The following is a 25,362-nucleotide window of genomic DNA, read 5'->3' as shown; positions in this document are numbered from 1 at the left end:
CTGTCAGGGAAGGACACAAGTGAAATGTGGAACTTGTTCAAGGAACGGGTACTACGTGTCCTTGATATGCATGTCCCTGTCAGGCAGGGAAGAGATGGTCGAGTGAGGGAACCATGGTTGACAAGAGAGGTTGAATGTCTTGTTAAGAGGAAGAAGGAGACTTGTGTAAGGCTGAGAACACAATGTTCACACACGGTGCTGGAGGGATACAAGATAGCCAGGAGGGAACTGAAGAAAGGGATTAGGAGAGCTAAGAGAGGGCATGAACAATCTTTGGCGGGTAGGATCAAGGAAAGCCTCAAGGCCTTTTACACATATGTGAGAAATATGAGAATGACGAGAGCTGTGAGAAATATGAGAATGACAAGAGCGAGGGTAGTAGCGGGAGATTGTGTATTGAGTCTGAAGAGATAGGAGAGGTCTTGAACGAATACTTTTCTTCTGTATTTACAAATGAGAGGGGCCATATTGTTGGAGAGGACAGTGTGAAACAGACTGGTAAGCTCGAGGAAATACTTGTTAGGAAGGAAGATGTGTTGGGCATTTTGAAAAACTTGAGGATAGACAAGTCCCCCAGGCCTGACGGGATATATTCAAGGATTCTATGGGAAGCAAGAGATGAAATTGCAGAGCCGTTGGCAATGATCTTTTCGTCCTCACTGTCAACAGGGGTGGTACCAGGGGATTGGAGAGTGGCGAATGTCGTGCCCCTGTTCAAAAAAGGGACGAGGGATAACCCTGGGAATTACAGGCCAGTTAGTCTTACTTCGGTGGTAGGCAAAGTAATGGAAAGGGTATTGAAGGATAGGATTTCTGAGCACCTGGGAAGACACTGCTTGATTAGGGATAGTCAGCACGGATTTGTGAGGGCTAGGTCTTGCCTTACAAGTCTTATTGAATTCTTTGAGGAGGTGACCAAGCATGTGGATGAAGGTAAAGCAGTGGATGTAGTGTACATGGATTTTCGTAAGGCATTTGATAATGTTCCCCATGGTAGGCTTCTGCAGAAAGTAAGGAGGCATGGGATAGTGGGAAATTTGGCCAGTTGGATAATGAACTGGCTAACCGATCGAAGTCAGAGAGTGGTGGTGGATGGCAAATATTCAGCCTGGAGCCCAGTTACCAGTGGCGTACCGCAGGGATCAGTTCTGGGTCCTCTGCTGTTTGTGATTTTCATTAATGACTTGGATGAGGGAGTTGAAGGGTGGGTCAGTAAATTTGCAGACGATACGAAGATTGGTGGAGTTGTGGATAGTGAGGAGGGCTGTTATGGGCTGCAAAGAGACATAGATAGCATGCAGGGCTGGGCTGAGAAGTGGCAGATGGAGTTTAACCCTGAAAAGTGTGAGGTTATCCATTTTGGAAGGACAAATATGATTGCGGAATACAGGGTTAACGGTAGAGTTCTTTGCAATGTGGAGGAGCAGAGAGATCTTGGGGTCTATGTTCATACATCTTTGAAAGTTGCCACTCAAGTGGATAGAGCTGTGAAGAAGGCCTATGGTGTGCTAGTGTTCATTAACAGAGGGATTGAATTTAAGAGCCGTGAGGTGATGATGCAGCTGTACAAAACTTTGGTAAGGCCACATTTGGAGTACTGTGTACAGTTCTGGTCGCCTCATTTTAGGAAGGATGTGGAAGCTTTGGAAAAGGTGCAAAGGAGATTTACCAGGATGTTGCCTGGAATGGAGAGTAGGTCTTACGAGGAAAGGTTGAGGGTGCTCGGCCTTTTCTCATTAGAACGGAGAAGGAGGAGGGGCGACTTGATAGAGGTTTATAAGATGATCAAGGGAATAGATAGAGTGGACAGTCAGAGACTTTTTCCCCGGGTGGAACAAACCATTACAAGGGGACATAAATTTAAGGTGAATGGTGGAAGATATAGGAGGGATGTCAGATGTAGGTTCTTTACCCAGAGAGTAGTGGGGGCATGGAATGCACTGCCTGTGGAAGTAGTTGAGTCAAAAACATTAGGGACCTTCAAGCAGCTATTGGGTAGGTACATGGATTACGGTAGAATGTTATAGTGTAGATTAAGTTGTTCTTAAGGGCAGCACGGTAACATTGTGGATAGCACAATTGCTTCACAGCTCCAGGGTCCCAGGTTCGATTCCGGCTTGGGTCACTGTCTGTGCGGAGACTGCACGTCCTCCCCGTGTGTGCGTGGGTTTCTTCCGGGTGCTCTGGTTTCCTCCCACAGTCCAAAGATGTGTAGGTTAGGTGGATTGGCCATGATAAATTGCCCTTAGTGTCCAAAATTGCCCTTCGTGTTGGGTGGGGTTGCTGGGTTGTGGGGATCGGGTGGAGGTGTTGACCTTGGGTAGGGTGCTCTTTACAGAAGCTGGTGCAGACTCGATCGGCCAGGTGGCCTCCTTCTGCACTGTAAATTCTATGATAATCTATGATTAATCTAGGACATAATCATTGGCACAACATCGTGGGCCAAAGGGCCCGTTCTGTGATGTATTTTTCTATGTTCTATGCCTTGCAGGCAGACATCACATGCAGCAGACAGCTACACAACATCATCATGAAGGGCTGGCCAGAGCCCTTCAGGGAATTACCCCCACGAGCTTTGCACATTCTTCACCATCATCCGAGATGAACTAACCGTACAGGATGGACTAATATGGACACGTGATCGCCGCAGGCTTGGAGGGCCGAAGGGCCTGTTCCTTTGCTGTATTGTTCTTTGTTCTAATACTGCATGGCCAGCCATTCGTTGTCCTTACTGTTCTTCTGTGGCACTACACCCAGCATCTTCACCAGGGGCACCCCGGGTTGGAAGAAGCCAGCGATATGGCCAAGAAATCACTGTACTGGCCCTCCATGCACACAGCTATGGAAAAGGAAGTTTCCAGATGTGTACCATGCAATGTACTCAAGCAGCATCAAATGAAAGAACCTCTGCACTTAAATGAGGTCCCGGACCTCCCATGGTCATTCACAGCAGCTGTGACAATAAGCGATTATTAATATTATTGTTATTATTATTATTATCTTTGAATGGAATGGTAGTTGATTTGTATACTCGTTTGCTGCCAAACATGACGAGTAACACAGTCATCATTAAGCTCAAGAGACACTTTGCCACGTACGGTAGCCCACAGAGATTCATCACAGACAATGCTCACCAATTCTACTCCACTGAATTTCAGGATTTTGCACACACATAGGTCTTTGAGTATATCATGCGCAGTCCCCTATATCCACAGTCAAAATGGTCTGTGGAAGGGGTAGTTCACTCATCCAAGCACCTTCTAGAGAATTGTGCATGGGATCACACCGACTACTAAGCTGCACTCCTCAGCAATGGGCTATGCACCAGCTGCAACAGCTTAATCCTTGCCTCACTGCATATGTACATAGTTAGACATTGTTAACTCATTTAACTTGTATGTTACACAGTGGTCTATACATGGTTTCCTATTACGCACACTGTTACATCTCATGCCACAGGGTATTCCAGCTAAATGAGGAATATATAGACCGAGTGGTCATGTGAAAACATGATGACGTGGCTACTAAAGAGGTCGCGTGGTAGGAGCTTGGGAGTTAATCCCGGGGTGCAGGCCGAGCACAAGTGTTGAAGTAGTTGCTAAGCTAATGAATGAACTACCCTTTGTCGAAAGTCTTTGCTGTCAGTGGTTTGGGAACACGCCAAGTTTAGTTACAGAGTGTACATTTCATATAGTTTAGGAAAGATAAATGATTTCACGACATTAAAAGAGATTCATAGAACATAGAACAATACAGCGCAGTACAGGCCCTTCGGCCCACGATGTTGCACCGAAACAAAAGCCATCTAACCTACACTATGCCATTATCATCCATATGTTTATCCAATAAACTTTTAAATGCCCTCAATGTTGGCGAGTTCACCACTGTAGCAGGTAGGGCATTCCACGGCCTCACTACTCTTTGCGTAAAGAACCAACCTCTGACCTCTGTCCTATATCTATTACCCCTCAGTTTAAAGTTATGTCCCCTCGTGCCAGCCATATCCATCCGCGGGAGAAGGCTCTCACTGTCCACCCTATCCAACCCCCTGATCATTTTGTATGCCTCTATTAAGTCTCCTCTTAACCTTCTTCTCTCCAACGAAAACAACCTCAAGTCCATCAGCCTTTCCTCATAAGATTTTCCCTCCATACCAGGCAACATCCTGGTAAATCTCCTCTGCACCCGCTCCAAAGCCTCCACATCCTTCCTATAATGCGGTGACCAGAACTGTACGCAATACTCCAAATGCGGCCGTACCAGAGTTCTGTACAGCTGCAACATGACCTCCCGACTCCGGAACTCAATCCCTCTACCAATAAAGGCCAACACTCCATAGGCCTTCTTCACAACCCTATCAACCTGGGTGGCAACTTTCAGGGATCTATGTACATGGACACCTAGATCCCTCTGCTCATCCACACTTTCAAGAACTTTACCATTAGCCAAATATTCCGCATTCCTGTTATTCCTTCCAAAGTGAATCACCTCACACTTCTCTACATTAAACTCCATTTGCCACCTCTCGGCCCAGCTCTGCAGCTTATCTATATCCCTCTGTAATCTGCTACATCCTTCCACACTATCGACAACACCACCGACTTTAGTATCGTCTGCAAATTTACTCACCCACCCTTCTGCGCCTTCCTCTAGGTCATTGATAAAAATGACAAACAGCAACGGCCCCAGAACAGATCCTTGTGGTACTCCACTTGTGACTGTACTCCATTCTGAACATTTCCCATCAACCACCACCCTCTGTCTTCTTTCAGCTAGCCAATTTCTGATCCACATCTCAAAATCACCCTCAATCCCCAGCCTCCGTATTTTTTGCAATAGCCTACCGTGGGGAACCTTATCAAAAGCTTTGCTGAAATCCATATACACCACATCAACTGCTCTACCCTCGTCTACCTGTTCAGTCACCTTCTCAAAGAACTTCATTGAGTTTCACTATAGCAGCATACTGAAACATTGGGCAAGATCTTCCAGCTGTCCACGCCTGCGGTATTTTCCAGTCACACTGACTGTGCACCCCTGCCACGGGTTTCCCAGCGGCATGGGGTGGGTTCAGTGTGAAATCCCATTGACAGCAGTGGGACCTGAAGATCCTGACGCCGGCCAAAATGGCCGCCTCCTGCCACTGCGAAACATGCCACGGGGAATCCAGACAATCTTGCCCAATATATTTATTTTCCTGAAACTTAGTCAGGTTCATGGGTGTTATCCAAGACCTCACCTGTTCTTTCTTCATGTATTGGTGGGCTAGTTGAATGTGCGATGCATCACAGGGAAGCTCAGTCCTGCCCGCACCCGGCATTCATACACCTGTACTTTCCAACTTTCAGGCATTGAAACTGATTTCTACTTATTTTTTTCTTCCTGAAGGTTTTGTGTAATGCACTCTCCTGAAATGCCTTCCAAACAGGAAGGAAAGGTTCAAGGCTTTGATGTTTCCGAGCAGCTGGCCACAGGGTGCATTGGTCATGTCTGCACAGACCTTTTAATTTGAGGTGGGAGAAGAGTAAGATGATGGGGGAAATGCAGCAAGAAAATTAGGGAAATTTTGCTTTCTTCCGCTTTTCCTCTGCCTTAAAAAACACACAATTAAAAATAAATATTTGAATGGCTTTTCCATAGCTCTGAGCAGAACAGCTTTACATAAATGGATATTCATTTACTATTGGCACCAATGGGAATTCATGGCTCCGCCATTGTTGGAATGTATAAACTGTTTTTACTTTTACATGAAAACATCTTGCAAACTGTATGTCTTACTCATATTAAATGGAATTGTTACCTGAATGATTGCACTTAACATTTTTTTAGGCTTGGACCCATGCTGGCATTCTGTTGAAACATAAATACAGTTTATTGGTGGGCTGTGCCTCAATTTCAGATGTCATTGCTCAGGTAAGATGGCATTGATTTAATAATAACCTTTTATTGTGACAAATTACTGTGAAAAGCCCCTAGTCGCCACATTCCGGCGCCTGTTTGGGTAAGCTGGTAACGGGAATTGAACCCGCGCTGCTGGCCTTGTTCTGCATTACAAACCAGCTGTCTAGCCCACTGAGCTAAACCATCCCATATTGTGCTTTCAATGATGATGGGAAGGGTGGAGAGGGAACAAGTGTAAAGGGATTTATGCTCATGATCAGGATGCAAAGATTCCTTGCAGAATATTCCCAATACTTTGCAACTTTTCTTGAAATTTTGTCAAAACCTTTTGATTTTCGTGCATTAAAAGTGGGATGGAGGTAAGATACAGAAATAAGTCTCAAGCATTTCAATTTTATTTTGCTAGACAGCAGTCTTAACATAAATATTTTGTAACTCAATGATGTACTCTGAATTTTACATGTGAATTGTATAAAAATACAGGAATCTTATTGATATTGTCATTTGAGAGTACCTTTAAGAAATGGGTGTGTATATAAGTATCTGTAGTGAGAGTACCTTTAAGAAATGGGTGTTTATTACTGTAGTGATGTCAGAGAGTGGGTGGAGCTGGGCTGTCTGTCAGATTTTTACTTTTGTTTTAGGCTGTTTGCTGCAGGGTGTGTTTTAGTTTCATTTTCAGAGCTGGATAGCTGCAGTCACAGCCAGAAGGTGTATTAGAGTCTCTCTCTGTAATCTAAAGAATGTAAATCGATCCTTTGGTGATTTAAAACTAATAACTGCTTTCATTAGTGACTTTAACCTGATGTGCTTCTGCTAAAAGTTCTTTTTTTAAAGTCTTGTGGATGTTAAAAGGACAGCTTAAGGATTACTTAGCGTTGTATTCTTTGGGAGTTGTATTTGAATTGACGGTTGCTAAGATGTTCACTATGTTTTAGAAAAGGTTAACTTGAGTTCATAGAATAAACATTGTTTTGCTTAAAAAAATACTTTTCCATTTCTGCTTTACCACACCTGTAGAGTGGGCTGTGTGCTCCCCATACTACAATCTATTCAAAGTTGTGGATCAGATGAACTCCATGATACACTTTGGGGTTCTCTAAACCCTGGCCCATAACAATATAGGAATGTTGTTTTTAAGCTATATGTGGGAAATAAATGTCTTAGTTAAAATCCTTTCTGTAGAATAATGTAAAATTTGTATGAAGACTTAACTGATCAAAGTTTAACACTTGCATTATGAGCAAATATTGAATATAAACATCTGTTCCTCCTTGGGTCCGAATTGAAAGTTTAAAACTTAAAGTTTCAAATGGGACTTCTCAATAAGGAATCATTACAAATTAAAAAAAACAGAAAAATATCTAAGTTTGAAATGGTGCATTAAATGCATGAAGGAGCAAGAACATATTCACAGTGGATTATAGAATTATTCTTTCACCTAAAAAGGGATCAAAAGGGATGAGAGGTACCTCCCAGTGCTTGTTATAATAATCTAGTGAAACAAATTTGAGTCACTGCAACTGATTTGGATGGAAGTCAACTTTGTTGACAGTCTGGACTGAAGAATAGTACCATCTTCCTATTACAAACTCTGCGTCTTTGTTAAGAGCCTCAACTACCCTTCCTGACGGCTAGGTTGAGCCATTGATCTTTAAAGCAATATAATTCATGATTTCTGACCTAAACTTTCATTTATTGAGCCTCTACTCTCTATTCCATCAGATTTAGAATATCTAAAAATATTCTGCTTATTTTTGCTGAGCATATTTTCCATGCTTCGTATATCTCTCCCCATAAAATCACTTTTTATTCACCCTTCATTGTTTGCCCTTCTAACACTGCAAGTCAGCCTTGTTGCTGTCCTCTGCATTGCCTTTTGGTCATTGCCTTATGTTGCAGTAAGGTAAAAGTGCTATAGTCCCAGATGACCATAGGCTGCTTTCCCCTTTGAGGGGGAGAGCTGACTGGTGGTGATTTAACCTGAGGATCACCACACCTCAGGCAAAGGGCAAGGTTGAGAAGGCAGGCCTTCATGAATAACCTCAGCCAGTACGGCAATTGAGCCCACGCTGCTAGCCTTGCTCTGCATCACGAACCAGCTGTCTAGACAAGTGAGCTAAACAGTCTCCGTACTGTGCAGCACTCCACCTCTCTTTACCCCATCAATCGAAGGGAAGGAAAACAATGAAGATGGAAACCAAAGGTATGGTTGAAGAAGCAGTGTTTTGAGAGCAGGAAAGGAGATGGCATGGTGGAAGCTGACCTGTGTTGTACTTTATGTGCAAGTCCAAATGTTGAAAATGGAAAATGCCTCATGTCCTCAGAACACGGACAGTAATATTTTCTTCCTTGGTTGCATTTTATTATCACCATCACATTAATTCAATGTAACAACTTACCCTTATAGAGCAGTACAACTACAACACTGGCATCTACCCGGCAATGTGGAAAATTGCCCAAGTGTTTCCTGTACACAAGAAACAGGACAAGTGCAACCCAGTCAATTACCTCCCTATCAGTCTACTCTCCATCAGCAAAGTGATGGAAGGAGTCATCAACAGTGCTATCAAGTGGAACTTAGTCAGCAATAACCTGCTCACTGACACTCAGTTTGGGTTCCTCCAGGGTCACTCAGCTCCTGACCTCATTACAGCCTTGGTTCAAACATGGACAAAAGAGCTGAATGCCAGAGGTGAGGTGAGAGTGACTGCCCTTGACATCAACGCAGCATTTGACCGAGTACGGCGTCAAGGAGTCCTATCTAAACTGGAGTCAATGGGAATCAGAGGAGAAACTCTTTGCTGGTTAGAGTCATACCTGGCAGAAAGGAAGATACTTGTGATGTTTGGAGGCCAATCATCTCAGCTCCAGGACAGAACTGCAGGAGTTCCTCAAGGTAGTATCCCAGGCCCAACCATCTTCAGCTGCTTCATCAATTACCTCTCTTCCATCATAAGATCAGAAGTGGGGATACTGCACAATGTTCAACGCCATTCACAACTCCTCAGATAATGAAGCAGTCCATGTCCAAATGCAGCAAGACCTGGACAATATCCAGGCTTGGACTAACAAGTGGCAAGTTACATTCACGCCACACATGTACCAGGCAATGATCATCTCCTACAAGAGAGGTTCTAACCACTGCCCCTTGGCATTCACTGGCATTACCGTCACTGAATCCCCCACAATCAACATCCTGGGGGTTACCATTGATCAGAAACTGAACTGGACTGGCCATATTAGTACAGGGCAGGTCAAAGGCTAGGAATCATAAGGTGAGTAATTCACCTCCTAAGCCCCCCAAAGCCTGTCCACCATCTAGAAGGCACAAGTCAGGAATGTAATGGAATACTCTCCACTTGTCTGGATGAGTGCAGTTCCAACAACACTCAAGAAGCTTGACACGATCCAGGACAAAGCAGCCCACTTGATTGCTCCTCCTTCCACAACATTCAAACCCTCCACCACCAAAGAACAGTGGCAGCCGTGTGTACCATCTACAAGATGCATTGCAGTAACTCACCAAAGTTCCTTAGACAGCCCCTTCCAAACCCACAACCACTACCATCTAGAGGGACAAGAGCAACAGATACCTAGGAACCCCACCACCTGGATGTTCCCCTCCAAGTCACACACCACCCTGACTTGGAAATATATTGCCGTTCCTTCATTGTCGCTGGGCCAACATCCTCGAACTCTCTCCCTATCAGCACACCTCATCTACACCTCAGGGACTGCAGTGGTTTAAAAAACCAATTCACCACCACCTTCTGCAGGACAACTAGGGATGGGCAATAAATGCTGGACTAACCATCCCATAAATGAATTTTTAAAATGTGCAACATCCCAAAGCATCTATATAGAATGTAGACTGTTACTGAAATGGCAGATCCATATAATTAACTTTACAAAATCAATATTACAAAGATCTCTGTGGTTTAAACGATTTTAGTGTATGCATTAAACTGTTGTTGATTTTCTTCCCTTGCCTCGTGATGCACTCGGCAGACTTTCATTTCTTTCCATAGACAGGTTTTCCTGCAGAAGGTCACTCCCTGTTGCCAGAGGCTTATAGCTTGTGCGGTGCCACACTGCATCAAGCAAGGCTAACCAGAAGACCTTCCCACTCTTTTTTATAATAATAATCATTATTGTCACAAATAGGCTTATATTAACACTGCAATGAAGTCACTGTGAAAAGCCCCTAGTCGCCACATTTCAATACCTGTTCGGGTAAACAGAGGGAGAATTCAGAATGTCCAATCCATCTAACCTCCACATCTTTGGACTAGGAAGAAACCGGAGCGCATGGTGGAAACCCACACAGACACGGGGAGAACGTGCAGACCCGGCACAGTCATTGACCCAAGCGGGAATCGAACATGGGACCCTGGCGCTGTGAAGCAATAGTGCTAACCACTGTGCTACCATGCCGCCCTGCCTGCCATTAGCGTGTTGGAAGGATTTTGTAGGTTGATACTCAACATGTTGGCTGTGTATTAAACTTAGCTTTCTTGGCCATCATGTCCTGGGGGGGGACTCAAACTCAGAACCTCTGACTCAGAGGCAGGGATGCTATCCACTACACAATAATGCTCATTAATCTGTACTTTACATTAATTTAACTATTTGCAAGTCATAAACTGGTGTTTATCTTAATGTTATCTATTTTCTTTCCAGATTGTATTTGTATCCATCTTGCTTCACAGTCATCTAGAATGCACAGAGCCTCTCCTGATTCCAATTCTGGCCTTATATATGGGCGTGATGGTGCGTTTTACCATGGTGGGCCTTGGATACTATAAGAATGTGCATGACATCATTCCCGAAAGAAGTGGACCAGAAATGGGGGTAAATATCAAAGTCAATTAGTTAGCAACAAGGAAAAACCGTTTAGGATCAGTGGAAGGAATAGGCTGATCATTGAGTGGAGTAACATAGCAAGCATTAAAATAACTTTGCATATCAGTGTGAGACCCTTGGATAACATCTTCTAACTAAGATTTACAGCCACAAACAGCTGGAATTTGTGATATTTTTATAAGTTTAATGCTCCTAGTTTGTCATTATTTTACAGTGTGTGGTGTGATTTCTTCCTTTTGATCCTTGAGTCCCCTGCAACAACTCAAGTCTTCTGCCAATGCCAGTCTATAACTAGCCTCTGGATGTTATACAAGCCAAGCTTAGAATGGTGTATTTCCTGTGACTGGCTAACCAACAAACATCGCCTGCCCCGAATGGCGCAGCTGACGTCAACAACTCTTATCATTATGAAACACTTGGCCAAATCTGTTTGGGTTTTATACTGTGCGGACTGTTTAAGCATTCAAATGTTTAGGAGTTTGCTCTATCATTTTGTTGGCTTGTTAAAAGCATGGCAATATCAATACACGGAATCCCAGAATAAGACAGTGCAGAAGAGGCCCTTTGGTCCATGGAGTCTGAACCAACACATGAAAAGCATCTGACCATCTCGTCCCCCCCACCCCTCCACCCCAGTGCAATCACATCCTTCCTATAATATGGTGACCAGAACTGCGCACGGTACTCCAGCTGTGGCCTCACCAATGTGCTATACAACTCCAACATGATCTCCCTGCTTTTGCAATCTATGCCTCGATTGATAAAGGTAAGTGTCCCATATGCCTTTTTCACCACCCAATTAACCTGCCTTCTGAGATCTGTGGACAAACACATCATGGTCCCTTTGTTCCTCGGAACTTTCTCCAATAGGTTCCCTCCCATTGACATGTGACTCGCTGGCCTGTAGTTCTCTGGCTTATCTCTACAAGCTTTCTTTAATAGTGGGACCACATTGGCTGTTCTCTAGTCCTCTGGAGGTTATTCACATGAGGTTATCTAACCTGGCTGCCTGTTAAATCCATTAGCCGTTTTAAAAATCAGGGAGAAATGTTGTCTATCTAATAAAAATTTTTGTATCTATAACTACAATTTGCACCGAAAGAATCTATAGAACATAGATTCTATAGATTCTATAGAATCTCTTTAAAAATCATGTCAAGGAACTTCACAGAGACATACTGCTTAAAGTTAGATAGTGAACCAAAAAGGAGGCACTGGGTGGTAGTGGAGGGACCAAAAGCTGAGTCAAAAATGTGTATTTAAGTAGGATCATATAGGAGATGGAGATGGAGAGGTGAAGGAAATTATGCAGGGAATTCCAGTGTGAAGGGTCTAGGTGGCATAAATTGGTTGGATGAACTTAGGGGAATACACAGGAAGCCAGAATTAGAGGAGCAGGGAATTTGGGGATTGAGTTGTAGGACTGGGGAAGGTTAAAGATAGGTAGGCCAAGGCCATGAGGGGATTTAAAACTAACATTTTTTTATATTTGAGGTCATGAGGTACTATATACCAATATAAGTCAACAAAGACCGGGATAAAGGTGAGCGGGACTTCCTGTAGGAGAGGACACAGACAGCAGAGTTTTGGAGGAGCTGAAATTTAAGGGGAATGAAAGATGGGAGACTGGCCAGGAGAGTGTTGTAAGAAGTTTTGCAGCACCAGGTTAAAGTACAACACGTTTATTTGGAATTACAAGCTTTCGGAGCTTAGCTCCTTCATGATTAGATCCGAAAGCTCGTGATGCCAAATAAACCTGTTAGGCTTCCACCTGGTGTTGCAAGACTGCTGTCCAATGCTGGCATTCTACACAACAGGAGAGTGTTGGAATAGTCAAACCTGGTGAAGACAAAGGCATGAAAGAGGTGGAAGTAAGCTATCTTTGTAATGGAGAGGAAATATATCAGGCTGCGGTCAGAAAAAATGCTATAATTATGATCAGTTTAGTTTAGACTAAAAGGCGTCGAGCAAATGAGATGGACTCAGTGGCAATATTACTGAGATTGTGACGGGGAACAAAGACAATGGCTTTAGTCAACCCAGTGATTACATGAAGGAAATAGCAGCTCATGCAAAAATGTCTGAAAACAATCAGAAAACACAGCGATGAGTAAACATTTTGCTGGGGATAAGGGCGCCAGTGGTTGTGTATGGGTTCAGACACTATGTGGCAAATAGATAGCCAAATGTTTAGTAGTTGGGAGTTTTGGAATTGCACTTATAAACAACTTGGGGAAGAGTTATCAAAACAGAAAATGTTAGAAAACCTCAGCAGATCTGCCAAATCTGAAGAGAGAAACCGAGTTAACGTTTTGAGTTTAATATGAATTTATTAAACTCTTCATCTCTTCATGAGGTTGTGTGCTGTCTTCTACAAGGGGAGAAATAAAAGCGTATTGAGTTTAGCAATGGCTTGTGTACTATGAAGAATAACATTTATGGAGTGGCTATGAGACACAGGTGTCAAAGAGCTGTAAGATGAGCGTGTGTTGACTGTTATGATATGGTAGTGAGAATGTGTCTGGAGAGAAAGAAATAAGTGAAACTGCAAGGTGCATTTTCCGAAGCAGTACCATCCAGGAGAGTGTTGGAAGAGTCAGAAGGTGAAAGTATCATACTATTGTCCTCTCCCACCCTCCTGAGGTCCTGGATCTTGGTCCAGGATGAAGAGCCATACTTCTACTGCTGATTTTTCTCAGTCAGTTGGTTGAGCAGATTGTCCTCTTTCTCCTGTTCTTGGGAAAGATCATCTTATTTGTGTCATAGAATCATAGAATTTACATTGTAGAAGGAGGCCATTCGGCCCATCAAGTCTGCACCGGCCCGTGGAAAGAGCACCTTACCCAAGCCCACACCTCCACCCTATCCCGGTAACCCAGTAACCCCACCCAATATTTTTGGACACTAAGGGCAATTTATCATGGCCAATCAACCTAACCTGCACATCTTTGGACGGTGGGAAGAAACCAGAGCACCCGGAGGAAACCCACGCAGACACGGGGAGAACGTGCAGACTCCGCATAGACAGTGACCTAAGCCAGGAATCGAACCTACGACACTGGAGCTGTGAAGCAACTGTGCTAACCACTGTGCTACCGTGCTGCCCCCTGATATGAGTCCCTCAGATCTCACATGCAGGACGTCCGTGTAAAAGTGAGAAATCCACCACATTACTTTTCCAGGTTTCTTCTCCATTCCTATATTTGCCGAAGCCTCAAAAATCCAAGTGCTGGTGAATCATTGTAACCCCTGCCAAGGTTCCTGTAATTTGAAATCCTTCTTTTGACAGATCTAGCGTGCCATTCCTGTCCTTGCCGCCTGGTTTTGGGACATGGAGGCAGGATGCTAATGCCATGACGCAGTTAAAAAGTCGTGGCAAAGCCCACCACTTAATGAACCAGGTTCCCAAACTTCTAATGGTCCCAAAAGTCCATATGTACTGCACTGTATTGAATCTGAACTTGTTTTCTTACACATTGCAGGGAGAAGCCACAATAAAGAAGATGCTGGCTTTCTGGTGGCCTTTGGCCTTGATTCTAGCGACTCAGCGAATCAGCAGGCCCATAGTCAATCTGTTTGTGTCTCGCGACCTGGGAGGCAGTCCAGCAGCCACAGAGGTGAGTTTGTTTCATTTTGACAGAAATATTTGTGTCTGCTACCATATAGTTATTAAATTGTGTTATAACCTGCCTAATTACAACTGGCTGAGGACGAATGGCAATCCCACAATCCTTAGTGAGTATGAGCTTCCGCAATGAGGGGGCGGAGAAATCATTAGCAGAGTCACCTGCATAAATAGAACTGACCAGTGTGGAACCAGCTAGAGAAGAGTGAGCAGTGGTGGAGTACTGCTGCTGTTGTATATATGTAATTGCAAATAAAGTTATTTTTTTCGATTCTACAAACTCATGCTGGGTTCTTCGTGGCCCTCACAAAACTGGCGACGAGGGTTAAAGTGGATAGCTATCTACGCTGCTGAAGCCACGTCATTGGACTTTTGTTGGTACAGGTTGGAAGTTTTTTTTTCTGTTGCACCATGCCTCTTTATGGATGTTTGGATGTCTGATGCTGCGCTGTAACATTGGAACCAGTACGCACAACGGATGCGTTACTATTTCCGAGCGAATAACATCACCAAAAACGAGCGCGAGGTGGTCATTTTGCTCACCGCCTGCGGCCCGCATACGTTTCGGGTGATGAGGAACCTTACGTACCCAGCTGCGCCAGACACCAAGACGTTTGATGAACCTGTGACTTTGGTGTGGCAACATTCTAACCCAACCCCGTCCACGATAGTCCAGTGTTACCGGTTTAATACCGCAGAGAGGACCGCAGGAGAATCCCTTGATGAGTTTCTTTTTATTAAATATTTTTTATTCTCCTTTTTCACATTTTCTCCCAAATTTACACCCACCAACAACAAACAATAATCAGTAACAAATATGTCAAACCTCATATCAATAACAACGATCCCATCCTCCCACCAAACCCCAAACATTAGCCTGCATGTTCACATAAACAAATGACAAAAAGGAATCGGGAATCACCCATAGTAACCATTAATACCCCCCCCCCCGAGTTGCTGCTGGCATTGATCAATGTCTACCGTTCTGCCAGGAAGTCTAAGAACGGTTGCCACCGCCTAAAGAACCCTTGTCCTGACCCTCTCAAGGCGAATTTCACCCTCTCAAACTTAATAAACCCCGCCATATCGTTGATCTAGGATTCCACGCTTGGGGGGGCCTTGCATCCTTCCACTGAAGAAGAATCCTCCGCTGGGCTACCAGGGACGCAAAGACCAGAATACCGGCCTCTTTCGCCTCCTGCATTCTCGGCTCCTCTGCCACCCCAAATATTGCGAGCCCCCAGCCCGGCTTGACCCTGGAACCTACCACCCTCGACACCGTCCTCGCTACACCCCTCCAAAATTCCTCCAGCGCTGGGCATGCCCAGAACATATGGGTGTGATTCGCTGGACTCCCCAAGCACCTAGCACACCTGTCCTCGCCCCCAAAGAACCGGCTCATCCTTGTCCGGTCATGTGTGCTCTGTGCAGCACCTTAAACTGTATGAGGCTGAGCCTCGCGCACGATGAGGAAGAGTTCACCCTCCCTAGGGCATCTACCCACGTCCCTTCCTCGATCTCTCCCAACTCCTCCTCCCACTTACCTTTCACCTCCACCACCGAGGCCTCCTCCTCTTCCTGCATCACCTGGTAAGTTTCCGAGATCTTCCCCACTCCCACCCCCCCCCCCCCCCCCCCGAGATCACCCTGTCCTGTACTGTGCGTGGCAGCAGTCGCGGGAATTCCACCACTTGCCGCCTGGCAAACGCCCTTACCTGCAAGTAGCTGAAGGTGTTCCCTGGGGGAACCCATACTTCTCCTCCAGCTCACCCAGGCTCGCTAACTTCCCGTCCACAAACAGGTCCCCCAACCTTCGTATCCCTGCCCTGTGCCACCCCGAAAACCCTCCATCTGTTCTCCCTGGGACGACCCGGTGGTTCCCCTGTATTGGGGTCCACACCGAGGCCCCAACTTCCCCCCTGTGCCGTTTCCACTGCCCCCAGATTTTGAGGGCAGCCGCCACCACCGGGCTCGTGGTATACCTCCTTGGAGGGAATGGCAGCGGCGCCGTTGCCAGCGCCCCCAGACTCGTACCCACACAAGATGCTGTCTCCCGCCTCTTCCATGCAGCCCCCACCCTCTCCATCACCCACTTGCGCACCATCGTCGCATTGGCGACCCAGTAGAATCCACAGAGGTTGGGCAGTGCCAGCCCCCCCTATCTCTACTCCGCTTCTCACCCTCTAGTCCCTTGCGCCCACACAAACCCCATTATACTCCTGTTGACCCGCCTAAAAAAAGCCTTCGGGATAAACACGGGGACGCACTGGAACAGGAACAAAAACCTTGGGAGCACCGTCATTTTGACTGACTGCACCCTACCCGCCAAGGACAGCGGCAACGTGTCCCACCTCTTGAACTCCTCCTCCATTTGCTCCACCAGCCTTGTAAAATTAAGTCTATGCAGGGAACCCCAGCTCCTGGCCACCTGGACCCCCAAATACCTGAAGCTCCTCTCTGCCCTTTTTAGTGGGAGCTCGCCAATCCCCCTCTCCTGGTCCCCTGGGTGAACCACGAACAGCTCGCTCTTCCCCATGTTGAGCTTATACCCCAAGAAATCCCCGAATTCCCTGAGGATCCTCATTACCTCCGGCATACCCCCCACCGGGTCCTCCACATGCAGCAGCAAGTCGTCCGAAAAGAGCGACACCCTATGCTCCTCCCCACCCCACACCAACCCCCTCCAGTTCCTCGACTCCCTCAGTGCCATTGCCAGGGGTTCAATCGCCAGTGCGAAGTGCAGGGGGGACAGGGGATACCCCTGCCTCGTCCCTCGATGCAACCGAAAGTACTCAGACCTCCTCCTGTTCGTGGCCACACTTGCCATCGGGACCTCATACAACAGCCTAACCAACCTGACAAATCCCTCCCCAAACCCAAACCTCTTTAGCACCTCCCACAGGTACCCCCACTCTACCCTATCGAAGGCTTTCTCAGCGTCCATCGCCACCACTGTCTCCCCATCCCTCGCTGGCATCATGATAACGTTCAGAAGCCTCCGCACATTCGCGTTCAACTGCCTCCCCTTCACGAACCCCGTCTGGTCTTCGTGGATGACCTGCGGCACACAATCCTCAATCCTCGTGGCTAAGACCTTCGCCAGCACCTTGGCATCTACGTTTAGCAACAAAATCGGCCTGTAAGACCCACACTGCAGGGGATCCTTGTCCCGCTTCAAGATCAAGGAGATCAGTGCCCGGGACATCGGCGGGGGCAGAGCACCCCCTCCCTTGCCTCATTGAAGGTCCTAACTAGCAATGGGCCCAACAGGTCCATATATTTTTTATAAAATTTGACCGGGAAACCGTCCGGCCCCGGTGCCTTCCCTCCTGCATGCTTCCTATCCCTTTGGTCAGCTCCTCCAGCCCAATTGGGGCCTCCAATCCCGCCACCAGACCCTCCTCCACCTTCGGAAACCTCAATTGGTCCAGAAAGCGGCCCATCCCTCCCTCCTCCAGTGAGGGCTCGGACCGATACAATTCCTCATAAAAGTTCCTGAAGACCCCATTGATGCCAACCCCACTCCGCACCACGCTCCCTCCCCTGTCCTTAACTCCCCTGATCTCCCTAGCTGCGTCCCGCTTCCGAAGCTGATGCGCCAGCATCCGACTTGCCTTTTCCCCATACTCATAAATCGCCCCCTGGGCCTTCCTCCACTGCGCCTCCGCCTTCCTGGTGGTCACCAGGTCGAATTCGGCCTGGAGGCTGCGCCTCTTCCTCAACAGTCCTTCCTCGGGCACCTCTGCATACCTCCTGTCTACCTTCACCGTCTCCCCCACCAGCCTCTCCCTCTCCCTCTGCTCCCTCCTCTCCTTGTGGGCCCTAATGGAGATCAGCTCTCCCCTAACCACCGCCTTCAGCGCCTCCCATACCATCCCCACTCGGACCTCCCCTTTATCGTTGGCCTCCAGGTACCTCTCTATGCTTCCTCGGACCGGCTCACTCTCCTCCTCATCCGCCAGCAGCCCGACCTCCAAGCGCCACAACGGGCGCTGGTCCCTCTACTCCCCCCGCTCTAAGTCCACCCAATGCGGGGCGTGATCTGAAATGGCTATCGCCGAGTACTCGGTATCCTCTACTCTCGCTATCAGCGCCCTGCTCAAAATAAAAAAGTCGATCCGGGAATAAGCCTTATGGACATTTGAGAAGAATGAAGATTCCCTAGCCCCTGCCCTTGCAAATCTCCAAGGGTCCACCCCTCCCATCTGGTCCATTAACCCCCTCAGCACTTTAGCCGCCGCCGGCTTCAAACCCGTCCGAGACCTGGAGCGATCCAGTGCCGGATCCAACACCGTGTTAAAGTCCCCCCCCATTATCAGGCCCCCCACATCCAAGTCTGGGATCCGACCCAACATGCGCCGCATAAAACCCGCATAGTCCCAGTTCGGGGCATACACATTGACCAGTACCACCCTCTCTCCCTGCAGCTTACCACTTACCATTATGTACCTACCGCCATTATCTGCCACAATGCTCGACGCCTCGAATGACACCTTCTTTCCCACCAAGATCGCCACCCCTCGGTTTTTGGCATCCAGTCCCGAATGAAACACCTGACCTACCCACCCTTTCCTCAATCTTACCTGGTCTACCACCTTCAGGTGTGTCTCCTGGAGCATAACCACATCCGCCTTCAGCCCCTTCAGGTGCGCGAACACGCGGGCCCGCTTGACCGGCCCGTTCAGTCCCTTTACATTCCAGGTTATCAGCCGGATCAGGGGGCTACCCGCTACCCTCCCCTGCCGACTAGCCATAACCCCTCCTTGGCCAGCCACGCGCCTGCACCCCACGCCCGACCCGTCTCGAGACCCCCCCCCCCCAACCCGCTCCAGCTCCTCCTTGACCATAGCAGCAGCAACTCAATTCACCCCCCCCCCCTCTTCCCCCCCGGCTAGGACCCATCCTAGCTGCTCTACACCCCCCATTGCACTTCCGCAAGACAGCTGACTCCTGCTGACCCCGGCCACTCCTGCCTCTCCTTTGACTCCTCCCATTGTGTGACACACCCTCCTCTTCCATTTCCCATCCACAGGCTCTCCCCCTCCCCCTTCCATCCCAAGCGCGGGAAAAAGGCCGCGCTTTCCACCTACCCGGCCCCGCCACCTCTGACGCAGCTCCTTATACAGGCCCAGTCCCCTCACCCCCGATTCGGGCCACCTCCTCCCCCGCGGGGCCCCATCTCTCTGCCGGCCATCCACCCCTGTTCCATTTGCTTACCCCCCTCCAAGAGCCCCCCCGACCAACCCAACCAAAACGGTGCCCAACCCGCCCTAACCACCCTCACCGAACCAGAAAGAAAGAAATAAGAAAAAACATGAGCAAAGGACCCCCCCTCAAAAAGTAACATATCAACCACAATCCCCAAACGCCCATCCCGACCCTCAATCTGTGTCCAACTTCTCGGCCTGAACAAAGGCCCACGCCTCTTCCGGAGACTCAAAATAATGATGCCGGTCCTTGTAGGTGACCCACAGTCGCGCCGGCTGCAACATGCCAATCTTCACCCCCTTCCTGTGCAGCACCGCCTTCGCTCGATTGTACCCGGCCCTCCTCTTCGTCATCTCCGCACTCCAGTCCTGGTATATCCGAACCTCCGCGTTCTCCCACCTGCTGCTCCTCTCCTTCTTGGCCCACCTGAGCACACTCTCCCGATCAGCGAACCAATGAAACCGCACCAGCACCGCCCGCGGAGGCTCGTACCATTGGGCCTCCTCGCCAGCACTCTATGGGCCCCTTCCAGCTCCAGGGGCCCCTGGGAGGACCCCGCTCCCATCAGCGAGTTCAACATGGTGACCACATAGGCACCCACGTCCGGCCCCTCCAGCCCCTCCGGGAGGCCCAGAATCCGCAAATTCTTCCGCTCGACCGATTCTCTATCTCCTCGAACCGCTCCTGCCATTTCTTGTGGAGCGCCTCATGCACCTCCACCTTTACCGCAAGGCCTAAGATCTCGTCCTCATTGTCGGAGATCTTTTGTCGGGCCTCGCGGATCGCCACCCCCTGGGCCGTCTGTCTCCAGCAGCTTATCGATAGAAGCCTTCATCTGCTCAAGCAGGTCCGCTTTAATCTCCCCGAAGCAGCGCTGGATACTCTCCTGCTGCCCCTGTGCCCACTGCATCCACGCTGCCTAGTCCCCGCCCGCCGCCATTTTGTTCTTCTTCCCTCGCACCTTCTTCGGGTCCACCACCACTTTTTTAGTCGCCCCGCTCCTGGTAAAAGCCATATAATGTCGGGGAACTATTGTACTCTCCTTCCCACCGCGGGAAACGTCGAACAAATGCCGTTGGGGGCCCTGAAAAGAGCCCAAAATTCTGTTTTTTGCGGGAGCTGCCGAATGTGCGACTTAGCTCCACATAGCCGCAACCGGAGGTCCCCCAAACTTAACCTTCTCAAGAGTCAGGAATTCCAACAAGTTCCCCCGCCTTGCCAGGGCACAGGGTGGAGGGGCTGTTCTCCATCCCATCAGGATCCGCCTTCGGACGATCAACGAGGCGAAGGCTACAACATCTGCCTCCGCACCCGTTTCCAACCCTGGCTGGTCTGACACCCCGAATATGGCCACCCGGGGGCCCAGGTCCAGTTTCACGTGCACCACTTTAGAAATTACCCTAAAAACCTCCTTCCAGTAATCCTCTAGCTTTGGACAGGACCAAAACATATGAACGTGATAAGCGGGGCCTGCCCCGCAACGTTCACACATATCCTCTACTCCTTCAAAGAATCGGCTCATCCTCGCCCTCGTGAGGTGTGCTCTGTATACCACCTTCAGCTGTATCAGCCCCAGCCTCCCGCATGAGGTGGAGGCATTCACTCTCCGGAGCACCTCACACCAGAACCCTTCCTCCATATCCTCTCCCAACTCTTCCTCCCACTTTGCTTTGATCCCTTCCAGCGATGCCTTCTCCTCTTCCAAAATAGCTCCGTAAATCCTTCTCCAGTCCCCTTGTCATCAGCACCTCCTCCAGCAATGTGGAGGCCGGCTCCACCGGGAAGCTCTGTATCTCCTTTCTGGCAAAATCTCGAACCTGCGTGTATCTAAACATTTACCCCTGCTCCAGCCCATACTTCGCTTCCAGCTCCTTCAGCCCTGCAAACCGACCCCTCAGAAACAAATCTTTTACTGTCTTAATCCCCTTCTCCTCCCATTTCAGAAAATTTCCATCCCACCTCCCTGGCTCAAATCTGTGGATCCCCCGAATCGGCATTTCCCTTGACCCTGCCCCCAACCCGAAGTGTTGGCGAAACTGCCTCCAAATTCTCAATGAAGCTATTATTATCAGACTCCCTGAGTACTTCCACAGGGCTATCGGGAGCGGCGCTGTTGCTAGTGCTTTCAATCCCGACCCCCTGCAGAAACTCTTCTCCATTCTGACCCACTGGGAGTCAACCCCTTTGACCCAGCTCCGCACTTTCTCCACATTTGCCGTCCAGTAGTAATACATCAGGTTCGGAAGACCCAAACCCCCTGCCTGCCTTCCCCTTTGTAGCAGCACCTTTCTAACTCTGGCCACCTTCCCTCCCCATATGAATGAAGTAATCCTTCCCTCAATCTCTCTGAAAAAAGCCTTTGGCAGGAAAATTGGCAGGCATTGAAAAATAAACAGAAATCACGGCAGCACGTTCATTTTAACCGCCTGTACCCGACCCGCCAGTGACCGAGGGAGACCATCCCACCTTGCCAGATCAGCTTTCACTCTCCTCACAAAACTAGAAATGTTGTACCTGCGGAGCCCCCCCTCCACTCCCGGGCAACCTGCACCCAGGTACCTAAAGTGACTCCCTGCCCTACAGAATGGCAGCCTCCCCACCCCTGCTCCCACCCCCGGCGGTGACACCACAAAATACTCAATCTTGTCTAGATTTAGTTTGTACCCCAAGAAAGACCCAAACACTCGAAGCAGCTCCAATATTCCCCCTATCGACAACACTCGGTTCCGACACGTACAACAGCAAATCATCGGCGTATAAGGACACCCTATGCTCTATCGCCCCCCCCCCCTATGCTCTATCGCTGCCCCCCCCCCCCCCGCACTATTCCTTTCCATACCCCCGAACTTCTTATCGCGAGTGCAAACAGCAGGGGGGACATAGGACATCCCTGCCTAGTCCTACGGTGGAGAGAAAAGTATCTCGAGCTGATGTTGTTTGTGCGGACACTCGCCCTCGGCTCCTTATATAGTAGCTTTACCCAGTTCACAAATCTTGGACAAATCCCAAACCACTCCAGAAGCCATCAAGTACCCCCATTCTACCCTGTCAAACGCCTTCTCAGCGTCCAGTGTGCCACAACCACCTCGGTTTCCTTCCCCTCTGCCGGTGCCATAACGACGTTCAATACCCTTCTAACGTTTGAAAAGAGCTGCCTCCCTCTCACGAACTCCGTCTGATCCTCCCTTATCACCTTCGGGAGGCACTCCTCCAGCCTACCCACCAGTACCTTCCTCAATACTTTTGCATCCACATTCAGAAGTGATATGGGCCTATACGACCCACACTCTGTCGGGTCCTTATCTTTTTTTTGAGCAACAGTGAAATCGATGCCTGCCCCAAAGTTTGTGGCAACACCCCCTTCCCTATCGCCTCTTCAAACATCCTCACCATCAGGGGTGCCAGCTTTTCCTTGAATTTTTTATAATATTCCACTGGAAACCCATCCGGCCCTGCCACCTTCCCCGACTGCATCCTCCAAATCGCATCCTTTATCCTGCTCCACTATCACTCCTTCTAATGTAGCCCTGTCCCCCTCCCCTAACCTCGGGTACTCAAACCCATCTAGAAATTCCTCATCTCACGGTCTCCCCCAGGTGGCTCTGACCTGTACAACCTCTCATAAAATTCCTCAAAGACCTTGTTAATCAGATCCGGAGCCACCACCAACTTCCCTGCCCTATCCCTCACCTGAACAATTTCCCTTGCCGCTGCTTCCCTCTGGAGCTGACCTAACATATCTCCATATTCGTAAACTGCACCCCTTGCTCGCCTTCCTGGTAGATAGCCGGTCAAAGCTCACCTGTAGTTCCTTCCCCTTCTCCAGCTTCGCTGGATCGCCATCTTCTGCATAACTCCTATCTACCTCCAACATCTCCTCTATTACCCTCTGTCGCTCAACCTCTCCTCTTTGTCTACCCTGGCCTTAAACAAAATCACCTCACCACCTTTTGAGCCTCCCAGACAACTGCCTTCGACACTTCACCCGTACAGTTGAAACCTACATATTCCTTAATTACCTTTTCAATTTTGTCCCCCAAAAGTCCCACATCTAATTTCCACCCCGGCCTCTGCGCTACCCCCTTCTCCAGTACCATAAACACCCAATGCGGAGCATGATCTGACACTGCAATTGCCGAGTATTCCGATCCCTTAACCCCAGCCAGCAAAGCCTTCCCCACCACAAAAAAGTCGATCCGCGAGTATACCTTATGGACTGTTGAGAAAAACGAGTACTCCCGTTCCCTCGGGTGCAGAAACCTCCAAGAGTCCACCCCTCCCATTTCCACCACTAGCCCAGCCAACGACTTCGCCCCCCCCCTGATGGGACCAGTGAGCGCGGCCGTGACCTGTCCAACCTTGGCTCCTGCACCAAGATCCAGTGCCCCCCCCACTATCAGTTCGTGTGTCCAAGTCGGGGATGGCCCCAAACACCTTCTTTGCGAATCCCACATCATCCCAATTGGGACGGTATACAATTAACAGCGCCACTAACCTCCCCCTCCAGCGCGCCTGTCACAATCACATATCTACCCCCCTGATCTGCCTGCACCTTCTCCATCTGGAAGTGTACTCTTTTGCTGACCATTACCGCTACCCCTCGAGCCCTTCCGTCAAATCCAGAGTGAAACACCTGACTAACCCAGCCCTTTTTAAGTCTCACCTAGGCCTTCACCCTCAAGTGAGTCTCCTGCAGCATTGCTACATCGGCTTTTAAGGTGAGCAAGCACCCTTGAACCTCTTGACCGGACCTCCTAACCCCCTCATGTTCCACGTGACTATCCTAACTGGGGCCCCCCCCCCCCCCCACCCTTCTTATCCACCATGATCATACCACCGGGCACTGCCCCATGAGCCTGACCCTCCCCTATCCATTATTAACATCAAACCCCTTCTCCCCCATCCCCCAAAACCCCTCCTACATTTCCACTCTAAAAAACATCTCCCAGCATCAATCCCCCGCCCCCCCCCCCTTCGCTCGCCTCGTAGGCCCATCGAAACCTGCTAACCAGGCTCCAATGTCCGCAGCCCTCCTCTCACCTCACCTCCGTTCACTAGCCGACTTTAGTTAGCTAGCGCGGGTGGCTCCCCCCCGCCAAGATAAACCGTCCCCTCCCACCCAGTCCCAGAGAAAGAAAACACACAAACAACAATCCAACCCATACAATTCACTAAAATAAGATATAACCGTCGCAACTCAGAATGCCAATCAATCCAACCAATAACTTGAACTCTGTAACAATGTGAAGAGAAGTAAATTACAATACACGTCAGTAAAAAGAAAATTATAGCATTTATACATTTTCCAGCTCCCCAATCACAGTCCACAGTCTCTCTTCCAGCTCCGCTCCTCACGTCTGTCCCAAGCCTTCTGCCCTCATGAACGCCTCAGCCGCCTCCACTGTCTCAAAATAAAAGTCTTTGGCATCATACGCCACCCTCAGCTTCGCCGGTATACCATACCAAATCGCACCCCCTTTCTGTACAGTGCCGCCTTCACTCGCCCGAATGCCGCTCGTCTTTTTGCCAACTCCACCGTTAGGTCCTGGTAGATCTGAACTCCAGCACTATCCCACTGCACCTCGCGCTTCTGCTTCGCCCACCTTGTGACCTTCTCCTTCATGCAGTACTTATGGAAGCAGATAATTACTGCTCTTGGCGGCTCATTCACTTTCGGCTTCAGTCTTAATGACCGATGAGCTCGGTCCAGTTCGTACCAGGAGGGGTTCTCACCCTCTCCCATCAGCTCCGCCAACTTCTTA

At 48.7% G+C, this 25,362-nt stretch overlaps 1 protein-coding gene across 2 annotated transcripts in view; it reads left to right on the top strand.

The window, feature by feature from the left end:
• The window catches only part of ankhb (ANKH inorganic pyrophosphate transport regulator b), a 287,434-nt gene that overhangs the window by 146,362 nt on the left and 115,710 nt on the right, over positions 1–25,362 (top strand). For both annotated transcript variants that reach the window (XM_072509527.1, XM_072509528.1), the window contains 3 exons: positions 5,830–5,913; positions 10,585–10,755; positions 14,250–14,384. In XM_072509527.1, the coding sequence (XP_072365628.1) occupies positions 5,830–5,913; positions 10,585–10,755; positions 14,250–14,384 (390 nt within the window). The remainder of the gene's footprint in view (positions 1–5,829; positions 5,914–10,584; positions 10,756–14,249; positions 14,385–25,362) is intronic.

Source organism: Scyliorhinus torazame, chromosome 6, assembly GCF_047496885.1.
Source record: "Scyliorhinus torazame isolate Kashiwa2021f chromosome 6, sScyTor2.1, whole genome shotgun sequence".
NCBI lineage: Eukaryota > Metazoa > Chordata > Chondrichthyes > Carcharhiniformes > Scyliorhinidae > Scyliorhinus > Scyliorhinus torazame.
Note: the sequence above shows the minus strand (reverse complement) of the source record. Positions and strands in the feature narration are given on the sequence as shown.